Source organism: Lonchura striata, chromosome 6 (genome assembly GCF_046129695.1).
Source record: "Lonchura striata isolate bLonStr1 chromosome 6, bLonStr1.mat, whole genome shotgun sequence".
NCBI classification, from domain to species: Eukaryota; Metazoa; Chordata; class Aves; order Passeriformes; family Estrildidae; genus Lonchura; species Lonchura striata.
In genome coordinates, this window is record NC_134608.1 from 57,660,083 (window position 1) to 57,683,860 (window position 23,778).

The 23,778-nt window shown below is 37.9% G+C and overlaps 1 protein-coding gene across 3 annotated transcripts in view; it reads left to right on the forward strand.

Moving 5' to 3' along the window:
- The window catches only part of USP47 (ubiquitin specific peptidase 47), a 51,991-nt gene that overhangs the window by 4,149 nt on the left and 24,064 nt on the right, over positions 1-23,778 (forward strand). The window contains exons 2-9 of one of the 3 annotated variants that reach the window (XM_021544859.3): positions 10,870-10,929; positions 14,013-14,216; positions 15,084-15,200; positions 16,292-16,430; positions 17,969-18,065; positions 18,553-18,698; positions 19,519-19,598; positions 20,382-20,531. In XM_021544859.3, coding sequence (XP_021400534.2) covers positions 10,870-10,929; positions 14,013-14,216; positions 15,084-15,200; positions 16,292-16,430; positions 17,969-18,065; positions 18,553-18,698; positions 19,519-19,598; positions 20,382-20,531 — 993 coding nt within the window. The remainder of the gene's footprint in view (positions 1-10,869; positions 10,930-14,012; positions 14,217-15,083; positions 15,201-16,291; positions 16,431-17,968; positions 18,066-18,552; positions 18,699-19,518; positions 19,599-20,381; positions 20,532-23,778) is intronic. The other 2 variants (XM_021544860.3, XM_021544861.3) reach the window with 2 other exon arrangements.

The following is a 23,778-nucleotide window of genomic DNA, read 5'->3' on the forward strand; positions in this document are numbered from 1 at the left end:
AACTGAGTAATTCATAGACTGAGAAGGTATTTTGGAAATCAAATTTAGGAAACAAACAGAAAATCCACATGGAAGTCCACCAAATAATTTGTTCATTGTGAACAGACACTTTCTGAATGATGTTTATGTAGTTACTGAGTTTGGTGAATAAAGCTTAGCATAGAATTCAAGACCTTTCCCTGATTTTTTTCCAGCTATTGGGCTTCCCAGTTAGCATTTACTTTCCCCTGCTATCATTGTGGTATTTAATCTGCAGCATAGAAAAACGATCAGGATAATGAAGTATCAGCACCTCTTGATCATCTGATGAAATGTTTCTGCCTAAGAGGTACCAGCTGCCTGATGGGCAACACTTGGTACTGGAGCCTCAGACTGTAAATGCTGCTAGTGGAAGTTATTACTTGGGAGAATAATCTGACAGCTAAATAACTAAATACTACTTCTTTTTCCTGCATTTTGAATCATTTTGAACATCATCACAAACAATAAATGCCATTTTATGTCATTACTGTTTTGTGTGTCACTGGTGATTAAAATTTCAGAATCAAAAGCATTAGTAGTAAAAGTATAAACCTTAATTTTTTTTTGTGCCATTTTCTGGTCTTTTTAAAACCTGTGGATATAATCAATGCAGCTTTGTATTATAGCTTTAAAATGTTAGTTGCACAAATACACACATTCTGATTAAAATTATTATTGTGCTGCCTCATTTTCTGATAGAATGTAGTGATATCAATATAACATTAAAACTTGTGGTGATTTAATGAAATAAACCAGTACCTTGAATTTGTGCTACCTTTCAATTACGTGCTTCATTCTTGTCAGAATTAAATGGGAGTAGGGGCAGGGTTTTGTTCTGAACCTTCCTCCCCTCCCCCCCCCCCCCCGCCCAGTACATTACAACTGATACTGTAATGCACTATGTTATGTACAAATGTTCATAAATGTTCACAGCTTCACTCTTTTTGTTGTGTTTGAAAATATGTTGGGTTTTCTCTAAGAAAATAAAGGTGAAAGTTACGTCTGTAGAAAACAGAGTGGTCAAGTTACATATTCAGACTTTTTGTTCAGTTTGAAAAAGTTTTTAATTACTTTGTGAACATTTAAAGGTGCTATTTTACACTTTGCCCTTTAAGATTTAATGTGGTGTACCTTTGGGTGGGCTGCCATTTAGCATTTTGTTATTTTTCTGTTCTTGAGTGAAGTATTCATTAAACAATGCCACTAGTTAGTAAAGAAGTGATAATTGTGAATTCTAGTAAGTCACAGAATTTTTTTGTGGAGCTCTGATAAAATAACAATGAACTTGACCACAGTTTTAGGCACTGTGAAATGCTGGGATTTTTATTTTCTTTGGTTTTTGCCATGCTTGGCATGTAATCAGCTTGCACTGAGCAAATGCTCTTGCACAGCATTGGCAGATGAAATAATTTCTAAAAAGGATGTCGTGCATGTTCTAAAAATACTGAGGGGTGAAATTGGTACAGATCATTTGATTCAATATAATTGTTGAGATTGTGATCACAAGGGTGCTTTAGGTGCTTCTGAAAAATGGCAACAGATTATTTTTAGATTGGCATTTCTGTGAATAGCTTAGAGCTGGGTGTTGTGCTGCAGTTCAGGTGTAGCTTCTCAATAAGCACATGTGATGAAAGCTGCCTCAGTAACACAAGCAAGTGTGCTTGAATTTCTGAGGAGTGGTGAATGCTCTGGTTTTGGAGCTTCCTGAGAAATATGTTAGATACAGTGTGAAAGTTTCCCCAGTAAATAGTGTCTGAACACGTAAATTGCATTTTCTGAAGAAGTTTGGCAGTGTACTACAGGAGCTAAAGGAATGGAAGGCAGCCATGCTCACTGATTTGTGTAGGTATTGGGTTGAGATCACTAACAGTGAAGGAAAAGAAAAAACAGCAGATACAGAAACTCTTACTTGGTACCTCTTGTTTTGTAAATAAAATGCTTTTATCAGGTTATATATGGAAAAATTGTTGAGGTCCTTTCTCACATATGCATTGTCATTCCTGTTCTTTCTGTGAGGACATTGCTCCAGAGTTCTGTGTTCTCCCTGGAGCCCTTGGTGGCAGTGGCAGCAGGCAGAGTTTATGCCTAGGTGCTTCCATTCTGTGCATAATTCCCAGAGAGCTGCACACAGAATGCCTGCCAACACACCTTGCTGTTCAGTTTCTGTCTTTCCTTCCCCAACAGCAGCTGGACAGCTTAAAATTAGAGAGTTGTTAAAGAATTACAAACTATGCCTGTAGTCATGTTTTGAACTGTTTTGAAATGTCTGAACTGTACAGGATTAAAATTTTTTAGCATACATGTCTGTTGCTGATTTTGTAGGGAAGTAAACCTTCATTTAAAAATTCTCCAGTAAGAGAAAACTCTTCTGAGTACTGGTTTTGCTCAGACTCTTAATTTGTTTTTATGCTAATGTTCCATTTGTAATTCAATCCAGCAGAAATTTCTTCAGAATAAGAGCAGCAAAGGAAAATGTTTCCATAGAAGTCATACTTGAAGAAATGAAGGGCAAGTTCATCCACTGCTTCTATGACTCTCAGCAGGGGAAAAATCTTGCAAGTATAGACTAATATATAAAAGTATAGTAAGTGTCTAGTGGTGTTGTCATATCTCCATTTTTAGCTTTTATGGGTTTTGTTTTTTAAGGAAGACCAAGGAGCATGCTGTTTAGGAAGGTGGAGAGAAGTTACAGGCAAAGGAAGCTGTATAGAAAAGAGGCTGTTTCAGATCTGAGTGTAAAGGTTATACTGTAATAAATGTAGAGAGTCTGGCAGATTGTGAATGTACAGAACTTCATTGACATTTAATTCTCACAATTATTTTAGTGTGGTTGCAAAACCCTTTGCAAGTTCAACAGCTTTGTGTCAGAGGAAAGAAAATAGGATCAGTTGAAATTAAAACCTTTAAAAGTAAGAGAGTGAAATACCATGTCTAGTGGTTAAGAGATAGCTATAGATATTTAAACTGTTATTTGTTACACCTGAAGAAAACTTTGTTCTTGTGTGATCTGCAGGTATGACCAGGAAATACTTGCACACTTTTGTTATTGACAGCTGCTTTGTTTGACTTTTTTTAAGGGAAGTAGTTAATCTTGAATCACTTTAATTTACTGTGTTTAAAAGACCTTAAGGAGACAGGTGTAAGAAGACTGGTTCTTCAGATGTCCTTAGTAAGACATATTTGAAGTCTCACTTTAAATATGAAAAACACCTTCTGTAAAACTGAAAAGTGGATATTTTGGTTTGTAGTTCAGCTCTCCTCAGGCATGTGTCCCCTTACACTATATCTTTTTCTATAGTCTTTGGAACAACCTCCAGGCTTATACTTATTTCTGGCCCCATCCCAACTTTTTTTGTTTGTATTCTTTTGTTAATGTTTTTTACAAATGACCTGGTAATACACAGCAGTAGGAGCAGACTCTCAAAGGGAAACGTTAGTCTCATAACACACTCTTTATTTCTGAGCCATAGAGTTATTTTTGGATATGTTTGGAAAGTTGGAAATAGTAGACTTTGAAGTGTATATGTATTACAAAAATAATTTGCCCCTGTTCATTTTCCAAGAGTGACAGTTGACAGCTGGCATGCAGCTGATTCAGTGAGGTGGCACTTCCAATTTTTTAAACTAAAATTTTGTTACTAAGGAAGCATTTCTGAGAAAGTGCCAATAATAATCTACACAAGGCAGAGAAGAGAGTAAAATATACATCCCATTTTCCAAAGGGAACAAGATGACAGAGGCTCTGTTACAGAGTTGATTTTTTATTTCCTCCCTGAATCGGGTTATGCCCCATAGGGAGAGCATTTGTAGGGTTGGCTTAGCATGGGTGTCAGTATAGCCTGCCTGTCTTCTGGGATCTGGCCCACCTTCCCTCTGGGAAAAATTGTAATATTGTTATATTACAATATAACCTTTACACTCAGATCTGAAACAGCCTCTTTTCTATACAGCTTCCTTTGCCTGTAACTTCTCTCCACCTTCCTAAGCAGCATGCTCCTTGGTTTTCCTTAAAAAACAAAAGCTGGCAAACACAGCCAGTGTGGCATGCAGGCAGGAGCAATGGCATTGCCACAGCAGTGACACTGTTAGCTCTTCTAGGCCTTTCCCAAGAGAAGGGGGAGTTACTCCTCTTGTCCAATAATTAGGAAAATGGTCAGTCAGGATAAATATTCTTGAATTTTGATGTGTTTTAGGCTTGTTGTGAAGCAATTTTTTTCCTTACATAAAGAGACAGAAGACCTCTGTTTAGTTTCACTAGCTTCAAAACGTTGGATTCTGCCTGAAGTCTTCCCAGTACAATGAAGAATTCAAAGGTGTGGATAAAGTATGTTATTGAGGTACTCACAAACCTGATACTTTAAAATCAGTCAGATTCAAGACTAAATGATTGTGTCTAAAGGTTGTTTGTGGGAATCCTTAAAATCAGAGGGTTTTGGGAAAGCTGCAAAAGGCAGGCCTCAGAGACAGCAGAACTACTATTAGAGCTTAACAGTAGCTGTACGATTTATCAGCAGAAAAATTATATAAGATGTAGAAAGTAAGTACAAATAGAACAATGGTCTGTGTATTAACAACTGGCTAGAATAACTCCCCGAGCTACAAAAAAGTATATCTAACAAGATATTAAAAATTCTAAGTTTAATAATAAAAGTCTATACATTGTATTTTAAAACTTACAAACAAGTATTGTATTCAAAATAAGCAAACATTGTGTACTGTGTATCTATAGTAATTAAATAGAACTACTGTCAATACACTTTTGCTTTGTGTGATTGGTCAAAAAACTTTTAAAGTGAGTTATAACATTGAGTTGTCTGCTCCTGGGGAACATGAACTGCTGGCATCTTCCCATTGTCATAACCATGTTATGAGACTGATGTTGAAAAATAAACAACCCAAGACATGTTCCTCAGCAATCCCATCCTATTAGTGATTTGTACATAGAACCAACAATAGTTGTTCGGAATTTTTTTTGCTCCAGGAAGCGTTCCAACACACAATGTTGGAATCAAGTTAACAGCTCAAAATTACTCTGTTTAGGACCTTGTGGGATCTGTGTTTTAAAAAGTGTGTTCAGTTTGCCACAAGTGTGCTGTGAAATATGTCTTTTTAAGTGTTTTGGTTGAGGCATTTGTAACAGGATTCTAAGTGCACTGTTCTGGGCTGCCGCAAAGCATCTGTGTTGAGTAACACCTCAGTGCTCTGACAGGATTAGTTAAGTAACTTGTATTTCAAGAAGGTGCTTCTTTCCTCTAAAATAAAGCCAGATGTGAGTCCAAGACCACCTGCTCAATGCTTCCTTCATTACCAGGACCTTGATCACCCTGTGTTCACCTCCCAGGGAGGGACCCTTCCTACCTGGCTGTACCAGGGAAGTTGGCCTCTGAAAAGAGCTTCCTTGGGCTTGGGAAAAAACATGGAGCGTGAGTAGCTCTGCTGGGGTAAAGGCGCTGGTGGGTTGTGAGGACACTCTGGAATCCATGGTTCAAAAGCACAGGGTAGAAAGAGGGGAATGGTGGAAATGGTACCCCAGTGCTCACTGACTGATGCTCACTGACAGTGCTCACTATTCTCCCGTTATTTGCTATCTATTGGAAAGATCTTTGATCTTCTCACTTTTTGCAAGAAGCAGCGCTGTCAACATGTATCTAGATTGACCCTTTTGAAATAGGTGGAAAAAATCCTAAATTATGGTTGCGGGTTCTCAAGGAGCTGATTTGATAGTATTTGATCATTGCTGAGAGAGGAAGAAACATTCAGACACTAACAGTGGTTCAGCTGAACAGAAGCTTGTTTCAACTATGTGATTATACTTCAGAAGTAAAAGGTACTGAAGATCCCAAATTTCACTTATCCTTGTAATTGCTGGAAATGTGCATCCACCCATTTACACAGACCTGGAATGTGCACCCCAAAGTTCGCCCAACAGGGATGTGACTGGCAGTAGTCACTTAATGTGCACTTCATATGGGAGTCTGAAGTTGCTGAAGCTATATTAGATTTGAGAATTGCTGTTTTAGGCTTAATCATCCAAGTAATTCGATGAATTTAAGTTTGATGTCTACTGCTTGCTACTGATTTCTTTGTCTTTCCTCTGTACTGCCGTGATTTGTGAGAATTATTTACGGGGTGTGGACGTGTAGAGTCTTCTCTAGTGGTGATCCTTTCAAGTCTCAATGGGCCATTAAATTTACTTGGCAGTAAAACTTCAAACATCTATTGATTCAACTCTTGACCTGGAATTTGGAAATATTGGGTAGAATCTGTATGAAGTTTGACCTTAGCTTTAGGTTTTGCTTTCAATCTCTGAAACTAATTTTATAAAAATGAAGCTGGAGTTAAAATAATGAAATGCTGCTATAGAATTTTAATTTTAATTAAGTCAGTGATTCACGGCTGAAAAATAGCAAGCCACATCTAAATGCAATGTTAAAACCACTGCAGTTCTACATTTGAATATTGTTGTGAGAGATCCAGTAACACTCTATTTTTATTGTTCCTTTATTTTCAACAAATACAGAACCTATATGGTCAAAGCAAATGTCTGTCTTGCAGATGGCATTAATAACAATGCTGCCTTTGTATATACAGAAATACAGCTTGAATTGCTTCAATGCAACAACATGCTTTATGCTCTGCAACTTGCAGGTGCAAGTCTTTCATGAAGAAAGATGAAATGTGTTTTAGAAAGGTACATGGGGTGTGAATTCTTGTGTAGCATGGCCCTCTAGAATGTCCATCCAGGTCAGACCTGTGTGTTGATTGCATGTTCCTATTGTAAAGAGTCTTTTTTAAATCTGGTCTAATAGTCATAAATCTTGTACATGCAGGTTTATCATCATCATCACCTTTCTAGAAATGGAAGAGTGTAAGGGGCCGTAGAGTGGTGTGGGTTGGGAGGGACCTTTACTATTGTCAAGTTCCACCCTTCTGCTGTGGGTGAGTTCACCTTTCACTAGAGCTGGTTGCTCAGGGCCCCATCTAGCCTGGCTGTGAACACTTCCAGGGATGGGCCATTCCTCAACTTCCCTGGGTAAAGTTGTGCCAGTGGCTTGCCACCCTCATGTAAACAATTTCTTCCATATATCTAGTCTACATTTCCCCTTTCAATGTGAACCCATTACTCCTTGTCTTACCACTACAGTTCCTGATGACCAGTTGCTCTCTGGCTTCCTTGTATGCCCTTCAGATACTGCTTCTATGAGGTCTTCATGCAGCTTTCTCTTCTCCAGGCTGAACAGCCCCAGCTCTGCCAGCCTGTCTTCATAGGGGAGGTACCCGAGTCCCCTTATCAACTTCATGTCCCTTTTCTGGACTTGCTCCAACAGTTCAATGTCCTCCTTATGCTGTGGGCACCAGAAATGCCCCCAGCACTTGGAGTGGGGTTTCACAAGGGCAGAGTGGAGGGGGAAGTTCCCCTCCCCTGACCTGCTGGTCACACTCCATTTGATGTTTCTGGGCTGCTGGCATGCACTGCTGACTCATGCTAAGTTTTTCATCAGCCATCACCCCCAAATCCTTCTCCTCAGGGCTGCTCTCAATCACTTCTTTGCACAGCTTCTAGGTGTGTTTGGTGTTTTCCCAACTCGGGTGTAGGACCTTGCACTTTGCTTTGTTGAACTTCATCTGGGTCACACAGCTCCACCTCTCAAGCTGTCCCTCAGGGTGGCATCTTTTCCATGCAACATGTTGATAGCACCACACAGTTTATTGTCATCAGCAGACTTGCTGAGGATGCTCCCTATCCTGTGGGATTTCCACGCAGTAAGATGGAGTGACTTGGGATGAAAGTGTCAGTGTTTCAATTTTTTAAAAAATTACAGTTAACAGTTGAAATTACAATTTCAAATATTTGTTGACCAAAATATTAGCCTGAGAAAACTTCTGTGCTAAAATAATTGTAGCATGATTTTGTGAATTATAGCCTTAATTAACAGTCTGCATTTGCCTTTTAGGTGCTTATGCAGTTGAGGGTCTGTAAGTTGTTTTCGTAAGCCACTGATGCGCTGTGTCACACTTTGGCAAAGTAGCAGCATGGAACTTTGAGCATGGAGCTTCAAGGACATCTCTCAAGTACTGGATAGATGTACTTGCTACCTGAGCAGTTGCTCTTACTTCTTATGAGGAAAAGACATTAAGATGTTTGTGCATTTGCCTGTGTATGTTAATTTGATGGCCTTGAACTATGTAGTTAATTGCCTATTGATTTTGTGGGTGTAATAAGTAATTGGCTTGGCACATTCCAGAGTAACTTTTATCGGGTAAAATTAAGCAACTGTATAGAAGATCTTTGGTCTCTTAATTGTACCTTAAATATGTTTGCATGATGACAGGAGCTTTTTTGTAAAACGTAGAATTGCACTAGTGGTTATTATAAAGATTATTTGGAGTGTTTGAGTGAACAATTAATTAAAAAGTAGAGAAGGCTTCATTTGAGAGATGGACACATCCTTTTGATTTCTGGACAAGGCCAGGTCCCGTGTCCTGCACTTGAGTCATAACCCTATGCTTTGCTACAGGCTTTGGGGAGACTGCTTGGAATGGGCCCAGTGGAAAAGGACCTGGGGATGCTGATTGACAGCAGCTGAAAGTGGCCAAGGAGGCCCATGACACCCTGGCCTGTATCAGCAATAGTGTGGCCAGCAGGACCAGGGCAGGGCTGTGCCCCTGTTCTGGGCGCTGCTGAGGCCACGCCTCAGGAGGTGTGTCCTGGTCTGGGCCCCTCAGTTCTGGAAGGACATTGAGGGGCTGGAGCAGGTCCTGAGAAGGGCAATGGAGCTGGGAGGTTCTGGAGGGTAGAAGCCCTGCGAGAAGTAGTTGAGGGAGCTGGGGGCATTCAGCCTGGAGAAAAGAGGCTCAGGGGAGACCTGACCCCTCTCTGGAGGCTGGGGCGAGGTGGGGATTGACGTCTCCTCCCAGGCTACTGGTGACAGGATGAGAGGACACAGCCTGAAGCTGCATCAGGGGATATTCGGGTTGGACATCAGGAGGAATCGCTTCACAGAAAGGATTGTTAAGCATTGGAAAGGGCTGCCCAGGGAGGGTGGAGTCTCTGTCTCTGGAGGTGTTCATGAAGCAACTGGATGAGGTGCTTGGTGCTGTGGTCTAGTTGACATGCTTGGACTTGGTGACCTTGGAAGCCTTTTCCAACCTAGATGGTTTTGCGATTCTGTGACTTGTGATTTTTCTTGTCAGAGAAGCTCTCAATTATTTCTAAGAATTCTGAACATCATATAAACAGTATAATTTGTAAATCTGATTAGTTTGATCTTTACATGGAATTTGTGTAGTGAAGTAGCTCTTGAAAATCTTCCAGCAGACCTTATCTGAAAAAACAAGAGTTGAGAACACAGCTCTTGATATAAAAGAACATGATCAAATATATCAAATAATATCAAAGAATAATATCAAAAGGAATATTTTGATGAAAGAAGCAATCTGTAGATAGTTCTGTGCAGGTGATACCTGGAGCCTGTCTTCCCCTTCCACTCTCCACTGTGTGCACCAAGTCAAATAGCGTACTACAAAATTACATGTGCCCCTGTGTGTACCAGACTTAGCTTGCATGTCTCTGGGGAGAAGGAATTCAGGCTGAAGTCAGGGTTCTCTGGAGTCCCTGACTGGGAGGAAAATTGGAAGTCTTAATTAAGTCCTTGACACAGGGCAATGTATTTGACAACAATAATAATATTACAAATCATCAGTTTCAGATTTGTGGTTCTGGGACTCCATTAACTCCATTACAAGTTTGTTGGGTCATTTTAACAAAATGTATATGGCTTTTGACTAAGAGCGGGTAAAACCAGTAGACAGCAAAGCATTTAAATTGTGATTTAAATCTGAAATCTCTCAAATCTGAAATTACAGACTAGTGTGTAAAGGAAACTGCTAGACACAGTTTTGTCATATTAAAACTTCCAAACTGGATCTTCAGTTCAGTATGTGAAGAAAAAAGTCTTGCCTTATGTGTCATCCTGCTGGGAAATTAAATGCAGTAGTCTAATTTGGGCTATTTTTGTAGGTCATTTGCTGGGGCAAATAGGTCACGTCAGTGAAGATCGTGTCAGTGGTTTTTGTTTTGATAATCTTTACTGAGGGCACAGTTGAAGGAATTTGGAGAGGATCAGTGATGTTATGAGCATCTTCATTCTCACTTCCTCTGGAGAAATACAAAGTGCACCACTTGAGATTCATAAACTGGTTAATTTGGTGTTTAGTCAGAAAACAATTTTGTGCAGTTAATGTTTGCTGTTGAATTTTTGGTGATACAACAGAGATACCAGGGCAGACTTTCTTTAAGAGTGGTAGGAATAAAATCAGTAACTTCATCTCTTTACTACCTTCAGCTGCATACTTCAGAATGGGCTCATAATAATAAAACTTCCGTACAGGAAATAATTCAGGCAGGAAACAACAGTTTCATATAAAATTGGACAACTTCATAATTTAGAAATATATTAATGAACTGAATTACAGGGTTATATGCTAATCCTACCATTGAACCATTTGAGGTAAAATATTTACTTGTGTTTGTGGCATGTTTTAAAGATAATCAAGGAAAGTGTTAGTATGAACTTACGTCTTGAATTGTTATTTACATTTTCTTATCCATTCACTTCTTTATGAGATGTAGTCTGTATGTTACAACTTAACTGACATTGTCTGTAACACTGCTCCTATGATAATTTAAATACTAAAAAAGGCTATTCCTTCTTCAGTTATTCTGTGAATGGTGTTTCCAAACTGAGTAATGATATTTTTTATAGTCTTAAACTGACTTTATATAAAATAAAAGTCAATTTACAACTTTCCATTATGACTTGTTAATTTTGTTTTTATGTACTGTAGGATATGTTTTGGAGTTGCAGACAGAGTATCTTTGCTGAAATGAAGAAGAAGTTTTCACAGGTAGACAGATGAAGTCAGCTTCATAAAATGATAACCAAGAAACATAGTAACAGCATGATGCTGTAGCTTCTATTTATTTTAACATGAGCATGAGCCACTGACACTAAACTCTGTGCATGTTCTTGGATACAAGATGATGTACATATTAAATTCAGTCTTAATGGTAGCTTCAAATTGAGTACGTGTTGATATGCTTTTACACTGGTGTGTGAGGCTTTGGCTCTTATTTCTGCATTAAATAAAGGAATTATTTTGCTCTCCTAATATATAGATTATGTAATGGTTTAAATTAATTTCTGTATTTCTGTTGTGGATTTGGTTTGATAACAGCCTTCCAGAATAGCTGAGGGATCTATTACTGGCCAGTCTTGCTTTTCACACTTTTTCTGTAGTAAAGTGGCCCCAGACAAGGTGTTGCATTGTTGTCTTCTGTTTCAGCTGGTGTCTGTGAATGTTCTTCATGAGTAGAGTTGGGCTGAGGATATTTTTGCTTTATCTATATACTACTAATGACTTGAAGTGGTGGCAGTGTGAATGAATGACAGCGTAATACCCTTTGCTATACTGACCCCGAGTTAAACCAGTTCAGTCAGTCTGTCAGAATTACATCTGTGAACAAAAAAGAGAGGATTTGTGTGACGTGCAACATCCAGCATCCCAATCTGCAAATCTTCTGTAATCATCTGTAATTTGTTCCCTTAATGGTATTTCCATCCCTCGGATACTGTGTGCCTAATTATTTTCAGTAGCAATTCTAATGCAAGTCACAACTGATTCACCATCCAGGGTAGCAGGGAAAGTGGGAGTGGGAGGAGCTGACTGCACAGGGAACTCCCGCAGGGAGGAGAGGAGTCAGTGTTGGTTATGTAAAGGCAGTAGCACAAGGAATTGAGTCTCCAGTGGAGAGCTGCTCATAACATGATTATACACAGTAGTCCATCAAGTTACAGCATCAATACAAAACCAGTGTGTGGATAATTAAATCCAAATTAACTTATGTTTTCTGAGATAATCCTGTATGAATAGTAGTAAATGCCTCCTAACCCCCCTGCAGTATTCTATAGAGGAGGGCAGGCTCCCACCCAGAGCAAGCCTATACCATTGCTGAGGCACCTGCATATAAATATGGGTTGATCTTACAAGTCTTAGCTGCTGCTCACCTTCTCAAAAAAAAAAAAAAGACCACTGAACAAGCTTTACCTTCTCTTTCCTAACCACACAGTGAGAGAGAGAGTTCAGCAAAAAAGAATACAAACAAACAAAAAAAAAAACCCCAAACAAAACAAAACAAAAAGATGCTGTGCTGGAAAACTTCAAGGGAAGAGCCCAAGAGAAATAATCACTGGTAAAATTTAATTTTAGTCTACCTAAGTACAGCCCTGTGTGTCTCTGTGGGTGCTGTAGATGAAAGTGAGGATGTAATATGTCAGAATTACTTTGATTTCCAAACTCTGTTTTCTTCTTAATGTGTGGTTAATGTTTCAGGAATAGTTTTGTTTGTCTTCTTGGAAAGTAGTTCATAGATGTAAAATTCTCCCATAAAAATGAAGTGTTATAGATTTGCTGCAAATAACACTTTGAATCTTTTTGAGCCTGCAGTTAATGAAGGATTCCACACAGGATATTTCATTTGATAAACCTAAAGAAATTGGCTCCAAAGTCTTAAAAAAAATCCCAGTCAAAAGCAAACTAATGTGAGTCAGGTTGGGTTGAGGGTGGTTTTATTTGCCTTCCTCTAACAACTTTTTTGTGACGCTGATAGGAATTGATGCTGCAGTCAGCTAACATTTTATTCTATCCCTGTGTGAACACTGCCAGCAGATCTTGCAATCCCCTGTAATGAAGGCATGCAGCGTCAGCTGAAATGTCCGTGTTCCTTTTCCAAGGGTTTGGTGATGTAAGAGCTCTCAAAAGAGGCTGTACCGCTTTGGTGGTGCTCATCTATCTGTATTGTGAGGCTGGTTGTGTAGAAATACAGGGGATTCTGAGGATGTTCAGGTCTTCTTTGTAGTTCTCTATTCTCAAGGAAGCTGCTTGTGATGTGGCTGAGCGTTTGAGCATGAACATAATTATTGCCATTTGTTGTTCTTATCCACTGAGAATCGTGATAGCACCGCATGTGTTTTTTTGCCTTTTTGGATGCTGTGGTCTTTAGCCATGGACTGAGATTTGGGCACTCTGACAATACATTACTAATGCTTCTGTGTGTTAGAGCTTGAAAAGGCTGAGTCCCTGAAGGACTAATTCCTTTTACTTACCTGATTCTTTCCTCTTGAGATGTGTATTTAAATATCAGTTATTCCTTCTTGTTCTACAGTTTTGGATAATTAAGATAATTAATTAATTGTGCTTAGGTGTTTGACTTCCTGCATTTTCAGTGTTGGAAAAATGCTGTTTTTCTTGATTTACGTGGGTCTAGAAACTTTTATTATTGTTACATTACCACTTTCTTTAAAGATCATTATTGTTCTGATTATCAGATACATTGAAGTTTCTTTTTAAACTCTTTTTGCCTTGTCCAGCAGCCATTTGTTTTATTTTCTTACTTTGTTCAGGCAGAAGAATATCTCCTGCAACTCAGACAGCGGTGGAGTTAGTAGGAAGTTTGTGGCTAGATCATTAAACTTTTTGTTTAGTGGTCAGCTTCCAAGGTTGCTTGGAAGCTTGCAAGTTTTCTGGGTTGCATTCCTGAAAGTCACAAAAGGTATATTCTGCCTCAGCAGGATTTATGATTGTGTCAGAGCTGGAAGTGATGACTTGGAAGTCTGTTTCCGATTTTGAAGCAGTCTTCTCTCTGCTTGCTAGCTGAAATTCTGTGTGGAACCTGAGCGGTTTCTCTGTACCCACATCCGTACAAAATCCTTCTTGTTCTATAAAAATGGAGCTTGTTGTTATAGACTTTTTCCAAAACTGGAAGGTTCTTCATTTTCTCATGCTCACTTTGGAAAATAAAGTCCAATTTTAGGAACCTTAAATTTTAAAAGTATTCTACATTTTATTGGTTAAGTCTTGTTTTGATTTTTCAGTTAAACTCCTAAATATTCCTACTTCTGCTCCTGAATTGTTGTGTGCCGTCATTGCAGGCCGAATGTGCTGCTGAGGAGCCCAGGGTGCTGTGTATAATACAGGACACCACGAATTCCAAGACGGTGAATGAGCGTGTTACCCTGAACCTGCCAGCTTCCACCCCGCTCAAACGGCTCTTTGAAGACGTGGCTGCCAAAGTGGGCTACGTCAATGGCTCTTTTGATTTGCTGTGGAGCAATGGAGACAGTGTCACTGACACGGTAAGGCAGCTGAGCTTTCTGCTTCCTCTGGTAGCAAACACTTCAGAAAGAAAACCTCCTCCTGTGTTGCATGATGCCCATTTAATTCTGTAACATTTTGTGCTGCTGGGTGCACCACAGCAGGCTGATGCCACTGTGTTGACTTGGCTGAATTTTAGTCTCAAAGTGTGCACTTCAATGATAGATCTGTTTAATCATTAAACAAAAACTAATATGATCATTCAGATGCAATATTAGTTTTTGTTATCAGTATGTATTTTTAATAATAATATCCATGATAAATAGTCTCAATTTCCTGTAGTCTTGAGAAATGTTTTCTTCTGAGCAGCAGCATGTTGTTTAGCGAGTCCTGATGTTTCTTAGACCTATTTGAATATATTATATTTAAAAAAAATATTTATATCACTCCTATGTTTTATTGTAAATCAGTGTTGATTTAAGTTAATATTATTTCTGTAGATGCACTTAGGTAACTTACCAAGATTTGTTAAGAACTGGACATTAGTTTATTTCAGGTCATGTTTATGCCTTCTGAAAGTATTTTTTTTTCCCTCTTTTAAAGCCAAAAAAGTGTCTGCATGCTATAGAGGACACTGGATAATGTGATATTCATGAGAAACTTACAGACCAGCGTCTGACTCCTGCATAGATTAACTAACTATAATATTAGACTGTAATGTTTCTTAAACTGTTCCCAAGTTATTTCAGTACTGATGATGTGTGTTTTGTTTACTGGATAATTATTTATTTTCATGAGGTCTTACTGTGTCAGCAGCCATACAAAGCAATGCACTTGTATGGAATCTGTTAATTGCTTATAGATCCGTTTCTAAAAAGTGTTGTTTGTGTTGTTTTACTCTTTTTCAGCAGACTCCAATAGATCAGAACAGTGACAAAACCATTCTTGATGCTGGTTTTGAGCCAGGAAAGAAGAACTTTCTGCATTTGACAGACAAGGATGGTGAACAGCCTCATGTAATGCAGGTAAAATCTTCCCTCCGCTACATAAGCCAGTGTTGTGGGAGAGGTGTGTATTCTTTGTAATGCTTGTGTAAGATGAGATCATGAAATAAAACTGGGCTGAGTATTTAATCCTAAGCTTCTTTGAGAACCTTCTCAACAGACTTTTGACTATATTTACATCTATATTCACATTTCTCCTGAGTGGGACCAATTCCATTAGTAATGATTTGCTGTCATTCCATTCATGGTCATCAATATTAGTGTGATGTTTGCTGCAAGCAATTTTCTAAGGTTATATAATTAATTAATCTTTGACACATTCATAGATAAGTCTTAACAATACATATTTAATCATATATCCAATCCCTTTCCTCTGGGTGTTTGAAAGTAATGTTAGGCCTTTCTGGCAGAATTCTCAGAAATGGCAGCCCTGCTTCCACATTTATGTTTATGGACAAATGAATAAGTAAATAAATATAAAAGAAGAGTTGGCAGTGTTTCTAGAGGCCACTGCTTGCCATAACAAATACTTTGAAATTTTCTGTTTCTCAAATACATGATGCAATATACTCAAATCAAGGATTGGATAGGCTAGTGATATATTAAGTTTTATTACTTAGCTCTTGCATCATCCTAATGCTGGCTTACTTAGCCTTTGTTGGGGAGTTTAATTACGTGAAAAAGGGGAAAAAACCCCTGTGTGTAAATAATGGTGCTCAAGATCAGAATTTAAGAATGGTTCTGGAAGAGTAATGGAGTGAAATTTGTATGTCTGGAAAAAATCTTACGCTGTATTGCAGTGCAGAAAACTTGAGGCACAGGAGATCCTAAATTGCCAACTTGCTTGCTGTGTACATTGTAATAGTGTATTTGGATGTGCAGTGTTCCAAAGGACCTGTCCTTCTGCCAATGCTAAGAGCAATGTGTCAAGGGCTTGAGAATTTGAAGGGCAGAACTGAAGTTACACTGTGTATCTGCAATGTTGAAGAAATCGTGTGATGTGCCTAGGAAAATTGGTTTCTTAACCATGAGAGAAAGGTAAATCTTGTAGGTACTTAAGTAAAAATGTGTTGTCTAACTTGTGCATGTGATGGGTGTGTTTGTGTTTCCAGGAGGAGTCGGGTACAACAGAGGATGGTGCACAGGAAAGATTCATAGGTCCCCTTCCAAGAGAAGGCTCCATTGGATGTACCCATGACTATGTCAGTCAAAGCTATTCTTATTCTTCAGTCCTGAGCAAATCAGAAACAGGTATTTTGTTCTGTCTTGTAAAGGCAATGTGAGTTTGTAATTATTTTAGCACATTTTCACATAGCAGCACCTCAGGATTTTTTTTAATAAATTGCAATTTATTTTAAAAATACCCACATCACTGCTATATTTTTTTATTAAAGTTTTTTTATTATATTCTCCCATCACGTTAGAAATGGAAGAAATGTGTTCTATGCTTTCCTTATATGGGACAGGGTAATTCAGACTCTGTCAGGGTCCTTCTTTGCAGTGTTGGTGTGCTGCTCATGCCTAGTTTGTAGGCAGGGTTGGATCAGCAGAGTGCCCAGCTCCAGCTGTGTTCACTCTCAGCTGAAGGAGGACTGGACACCCTGTTACTGGAGGGGCTCCTGCCACGTCTCTGCTTGGCCTGGGAATTCCCTGCCAGGGCCTGCAGTTTGCTTTGCCTGGGGGAGGATTTCCCAGGAGGCTCCTCCTGCATCCCCCAGCCAGCAGGGGAGGGGAGGCCCGGGGTTCTGGGGGGGCTGCTCAGCAGGGCAGGAGGGACAGCAGATTACAGCTGCCAGAGAGGACAGGTACTGAGCAGCCACAAAGCTGACACTTGTGTTGCACTGCTTCTCTTCTCCTACCTGCCTAAGGTTTTTGGGCAAATTAGGAAGTTTAGCTACATTTTTGTTTCATTTAATAAAACTGACAAGATGATTTATATAGTATAGAGTAATAAATAAAGCACAAATGTTCTGATTCAGTCTCTTCACAGAAAACGCCTGTCTGTGAAGTAGCTGCCTTTTCATTACTAGTATGGTACTGAGATTTTTTTTTTCCAATACTTTTTGGTGTATAAACAGGCATTTTTAATTCCTTGATTATACGATGCTTCAGTATATGCTCCTTGCTTATCAGTTGTTGCTAATATTTTATACTTTGGACAATATCTTAAAATTGCAGCTTAGATTAATATAAGTAAATTATTTCATTTTCAGCTAGTAAAAATGACAGTGTTTTACTAGTTCAATTAGTTTTTTTAATTAGTTATTTAAGGGGGAAGGGTTTACAATAGTAGTGTTGTGTCAGCACTTGGGATTTATTTTTTTTTAATTTCTGATTTGAAAACAATAATAAAACCAGTGCAAATACAAATTATAGTAACATTATTACTAGGAGACTTTTAGCAGACATAAAGTCGTAAGCAAGCTGATACACAATTGTTTCTTAGAAAATTCTAGTTTATTCTGTAAAATACTTAAATCTGCTATTATTTATAGTTACCTACATCCTCATTAGTGTAGTATTCAGCATTAAATACTGCTTTTTAATGTGATCAGAAAACCAGTTTCATGTCATTCAGGAGAATTATTTTTGTTATATAAACTGTTATTTTCTGTTGCTCTCAGAAATTATAACATTATAACTATGTAATTTATAGTGTAAATAACAATAATAACAGACAAATGTAGTTCTTAAACACTATCACAGAATTATCTTTTGTCAAGTGTTCTAAGTCTTGAATTAATGTGCCTTTTTGCATTATTGCCATCTCATTATTCTCATATTTTTAGGTTATGTGGGTCTGGTAAATCAAGCAATGACTTGCTACTTGAACAGCCTTCTGCAAACACTTTTCATGACTCCTGAATTTAGAAATGCATTGTATAAGTGAGTATATAGAATCAAAAACTTCTTAAATTTGTGCTGGTTCATATTGGTAGGAGACCCTTTGGAATTTCACCTGTTAAAATTTCCTTTTTTGGGTACTGGAAATCATAATGGAAGTCAAGCTTATAAATTATATCTCCTTAGAAGCTTCAGCTGTTCAGTAAAATATGTTGCTGGTTGTGGCATGGACGCTTTTTAAAGAATCTTGAAAACATCAAACTGAAATTTAAATTTAATGCTAAGTGCAGTTCATGTCTGTACAGTGCATGTCTTCAAAATTTTTGGTTTCATGTTTAAACATTTGAAGAGTGTCACTGCCATTTACTGCAGAAATGGAAAGCAGCTGCATTTGATTTCTCCCAAGAAACAGAGCTGCAGTTAACCTGTGACATGGCAGACCTGAAATGTAGTAAATGTTGATTTAATGCCTTTTTGAGTAATGTTTTCAAAGCAGTTTTATTTGTCAAATATTTTGTGTTCCAAATAGGTGGGAATTTGAGGAATCTGAAGAAGATCCTGAGAGGAGTATCCCCTACCAGCTTCAAAGACTGTTTGTTTTACTGCAGACCAGCAAAAAAAGGGCGATTGAAACGACAGACGTTACACGGAGTTTTGGATGGGATAGCAGTGAAGGTAATGTGCAGCTGTTAAACTGCTGTGGTTTGCTTCAGCTGCTGCCTGCTAGAGACTAAACTGCTGTTCATGGGGGAAAATACCAGAATTTAGAATAATTAATAAAATCGACTTACTCAATGGAAGCAAAACAGCCTACATGGATACTTTGTTATGCGGTGTGTTTGATTGTTAAAGAAATGGTATCTGTGAGTCTTAGGCTGTTAAAGTAAAAAGCATTATGGTTTTGTAATTAAACAAAAATAATGACATGAGTCATTACACATATTAATTGTTTCTGAAAATAATTTTTTTATAGGAAACTTGCTTCTCTTTTGAATCACAAATGTCAAATGCCCATGTTGCATTTATGGAATTACCCATATTATTGTCTACTTCAAATCAAGCACTGTGTGTGTCTTTTTTACACTTGTGTGGTGTAATTTTGCCCATAACCTGTTGATTTTTCCATTAGCACATGGTGATGAGAAGTTGGAAGTTGGATTTTGGAGAATCAGTGCAAAGTGGGACAGAAATCAGAAGCAGTTTGTTTTATACTAGAGCACATTAGCTGTTCTGTATTTTTCATATATTCTTGCTTGTGTACACAGTTCTTGTTTATGCATAAACACAGTGAGCAAGCTGGATGCTTATTTTTCTGGCTTACATTGAGAGGCAGCTGCCTGTGGAATTGAACACTGGCCCAGTAGTGAATAGGTAGTAGTGTAGGTACACACTTGAACCAACAATTAGTTTTTTAGGAAGCATTCTCAGGCTGCAGTCAGTATTGGGACTTATAACATCTCCTGTTTTAACTAATAATAGCTTCAATTTTTAACAGCCTGGCAGCAGCATGATGTGCAGGAGCTTTGTAGAGTCATGTTTGATGCTTTGGAGCAGAAATGGAAGCAAACAGAGCAGGTAAGTTTGGAAAAACTGACTTAATTCAGTGTTGTAGTACTGTGGACATTTGTTGGGTTTTCTAATTAGTGTAAAAATAATTTACTAAATTTTAAATACCAGCTTCCAGTTTTCTGGTTCGATGCGATAGTTAAGCTACTGTGATGTATGACTTTCAGGAATGTGTTGCATCTGTTTTCTTCCCCCAGTTAAAAGTGGAATATTCTGCACTCTGGAATACTATACTCAGTCTTTATTTGAAAGAAGGTGATTGTGTAACTTGCACAATAAATTCCTTGCTGTCAGTATTTATTAGGCTTTGTTGTGACTTCTTGAAGCTCAAGCTCTCCCTTCTTAAGGCAGGAGAAAGTTAGGAATATATTCCTGGCACAGGATACATTCTGATAAATGGCCACCTTCTTGCAGGCCAGTTTTGGTAAATAGGAGTAATTGGTAAATTGTCTCTGGAAACACAGGAAAGGACTGCAGGGTCAGTCTGTTAACAATGTCTGCAAGATCAGGCTCATTTTAAAATTCAATTTGCTGCTTTTGTAGTCACTTAAGACATGTCTGTAAAGGACACTGAAACTTATGTAACATGATTTGAGAAGCATGTTTGATACATGTTTTGAGCAGGGGAAAGTAAGAAGTCAGGAGAGGGATGTCCTGCTGGGGAATGGTATTTTAAATGTGTAGCCATGCAATTAAGACTTAATTGAAAAAAAGGTATTTTCTTGTAAAACCAAAGAAATGGGGTATTGGCCATTTTTTAAAAATCCCTGTTGCTGCATTTGTTTGTTTCAGGCTGATCTTATAAATCAACTGTACCAAGGCAAACTGAAAGACTATGTGAGGTGCCTGGAGTGTGGCTATGAAGGCTGGAGAATTGACACGTACCTGGATATCCCTCTGGTCATCCGGCCCTATGGCTCCAGCCAGGCGTTTGCTAGCGTGGTGTGTACTATTATGGTCCTAATAGTGCATCCATACACACATAGAATACATAATGCCCCAGTGGTAGAATTGGTTCCCTGGTAAGTATCATCCTAGATACTCCATCTTGGGGTGTTCGTCTTTGTGCAGTCAACCAGCTAGCAAGTTCTAGAAGATTTTTCTTTTTTTTTTTGGCTTTTTGGTTTATTTTTTGTTTTGGTTTTTTTTTCTTTTGCCCTTCAATGAGTCCTACTGGTGCATGTATAAGGGGAGGGGAAATGCAACTTTATTGCCTTAGGGCTGCAGTAATCAGTTATTTTCTTCCTGATAAAATCTTCAGCATTTACTTGAGAGATTTTTATGAGATCACAAAGTTTTATTTGGGTTGTTTTTTCTACTGGCACATTGCTAAATTTTCATAGCCTTATTGAAAGTGTTAGTGAAAGAACAGAACATTGATATAAAATTTTTACTTTAATTGCCATGTTGTTGCTGTGCTTTCTAAAGATCACTTTTTAGATGCCATATCCTTTTAATAAGCAGTTTGATGATGATTCAAAAATCCTGTTCTGCATTAAAGTTTGTAGTCTCTTTTGCTCCAGCTTTACTGATGCTGGCAAGCATAATTATTGCTTAGCAGATCTGTGGAAGTTCTTTTGTTTGAGTTTTTCCACCCTGAAAAAAAAATTACAAACTCTGAAATTCCATAGTATACTGTGAATGGAGTTGTGAGAAAGAATAAGAATAAATCAAATGAGGCTTTTGGTAAAGGTTGTTTTAAACAAACACTTGTGTAATTGGCTTGTTTATTAAACATGAAGTATTTTTCCTTCTGTATTTAGTGTGGTGGCAATATTGTTAAAGCCCTAGTGGTCCATAATTCTTAACAGTAATTCTGTTAAGAATTGGTAGAATTAACTTAAACTGCAGTATAGCTTCAAAGTACTTCATAATTTGAAGCTTTAAATACCAATCTTGAGAAGTAGTAAAGGTGAGGGACATTGATCTTGGAAAAAGAATTCACGTTAGTAACGTCCTTCGAATTATTTTTAAGATTGCATGAAAATTTTCTGGAACTGTCCAGCTAATTGAAGCTGTCTTATTACAGATTGATATTTTAACCTTTACCTCTAATTTCTAGCAGTATTCCCTGAACTCAATTTTATTCAATAATTTTTATTGAATAATTAGATTTTTATTATCTATTAAAAGTAATGAAAACTATTGAGTTAATGTAGTTTAATTCTACATTTATCAATGCATTGTTTGTCTCAAATGGAAAGCTTTTTTCTTTAGTGGACAAGTCTGTAGTGTAATGCTAAAAAAAGACTTGTCTATTAGTAAAAACAGAAAACTTGAATGAATGAGGACTTAAAGATCAGATAATTTTATTAGTATACGATATTTTTCCTTTCAGTCAGCACTTAGTGCATTTACTACATTGAGGAAAGTAGTTTTAAGATTTTTGTTACACAAACTTACATGGTTGCAACTTGCATTGGTACTTCAATTTTTGAGCTTTTTCAATTCCTATTCTGATTACATTCAGTTGATTCTCCTCCCTGCATATGTATGATCAATAGCAGATGTAATTTTTAGTTCTGTAGTCTTCAGCAGTGGGGAGATATGGAGGATACTTGCTTTTGGAGAAGGGAAAAATCGCCTGTTTCTAAATGGAATTCTCTGAAGGTAGTATCCTCCATTGATCCATAGTTAATGTGATTTAGTAGGTGTAGGTAAAAGGGTCTGAGAGATCAAAAATTTCACACATGCGCTAATAGGGCTTATGGAAGGGAATGTAAAACTTTTTAGACCTTGCTAGTCAGCTCCTGAGGGAACTTGCAGCAGGCGACACAACCCAAGATAGGGGATCTAAGGAGGATACTACCTTCAAAGAACTCTAGTTAGAGGTAAGTGATTTTCCATTACTTTTGAATAAGAGAGAATGGATGGATAAGCCTTGAATAAGGTTAATCTGTAGAATGCCATTTAAAGAGTGTTATCCCACTGTTTGTCATGGTGTATTACCAAAGAAATGCAGGTACTTGAAATATTGCATTAATTTATATGTGTATAATTTCTCAATACACGGGGACATTGAAGAACTGGGAAGGGTAGTGTCATGCTTTCTTTATTTCCTACTATGAACCAATTCTGAAATTCTTCAGTATGTACGGTCTTAAGGTTTGCATTTGGAATTCTTCTGATTCCCTACTCTATCCCCCAACTCCATGTAGCATAGCTACAAGCTCACTAGGGCAGCTCTGGGGCATTGAAATGTTGTCAGTGTGTGATTCAAGATGGTTTCTGAAAAAACAATTATATAATCTGCATTGTTCAAGGGTAAGGTGTCAAAAAACCTCTGAATCAGGCTTTCTTGAGGTCAGTAGAAATCCAGGCGTAAAAACATTTGGCTTATTTCAGGGAGGCAAACAGGAGCCAACAACTCACATTCTGATTTTTGTAGGTACTCGCGTCTTGTATAGATGCCTGAATTTAAACAGCACTAGGCATAAGTTGAAATATATTGTAGTAAAAAAAATATTTTGCAGGATGAACAGTGGAGAGAAAGACACAACTCAGAACTAGCAGTGATGCTGAAATTATGATACTAAAACAGTGACAGTGGATTTGTAATACCAGAAAACTAGTAGTAATCCCAAGTATTCTGGAGGTGGAGCAAATGCAGTTGTGTTTTGTTAAGTATTGTTAGTTTTCAAGATCTTTTGTACCATAGCTTTTCTTTTGAGAGTGTTAAGTATGTGTACAAGTAGTCCTTCTTAGGGCAGAAATTTGAGGCAATCTTAGGGCAGTTTGAACTTTATGTGAACTTACTTGGTGGTGTCCTTGCCAAACTGTTGAAGGCAGAATATGGATGATGTGATAATTCCTTTTTGTTTTTAAGGCTAGATCAGTAACAACGAGGTCTTGTATTTTTCATTGAACATACTCTTTGAACATAGAAAATCTGATGAGCTCTGAAAACCTGAGATGGCAGTTAGTTTCTAGCTGTTTTGCCTAAATGCTATTTGTTGTGTAAGGTTTCGTAAAGGTCCTACTGCTCCTACTCACAGGTTTTACAAATTTACACATGTACAAATGCTTGCAGTATAGCATTGTCAAACTACTGTCTAGATCATAATGCATTTTTATGGAGGGGAAAGTTCTCTGCAGTGCCTCTCTTAAGACAGACAATAATTAGGTTGAATTGTTTCAGCATTTTAGTGTGCTAAGTGATAGAAATTTCAGAATATTAAAAACTGAATAC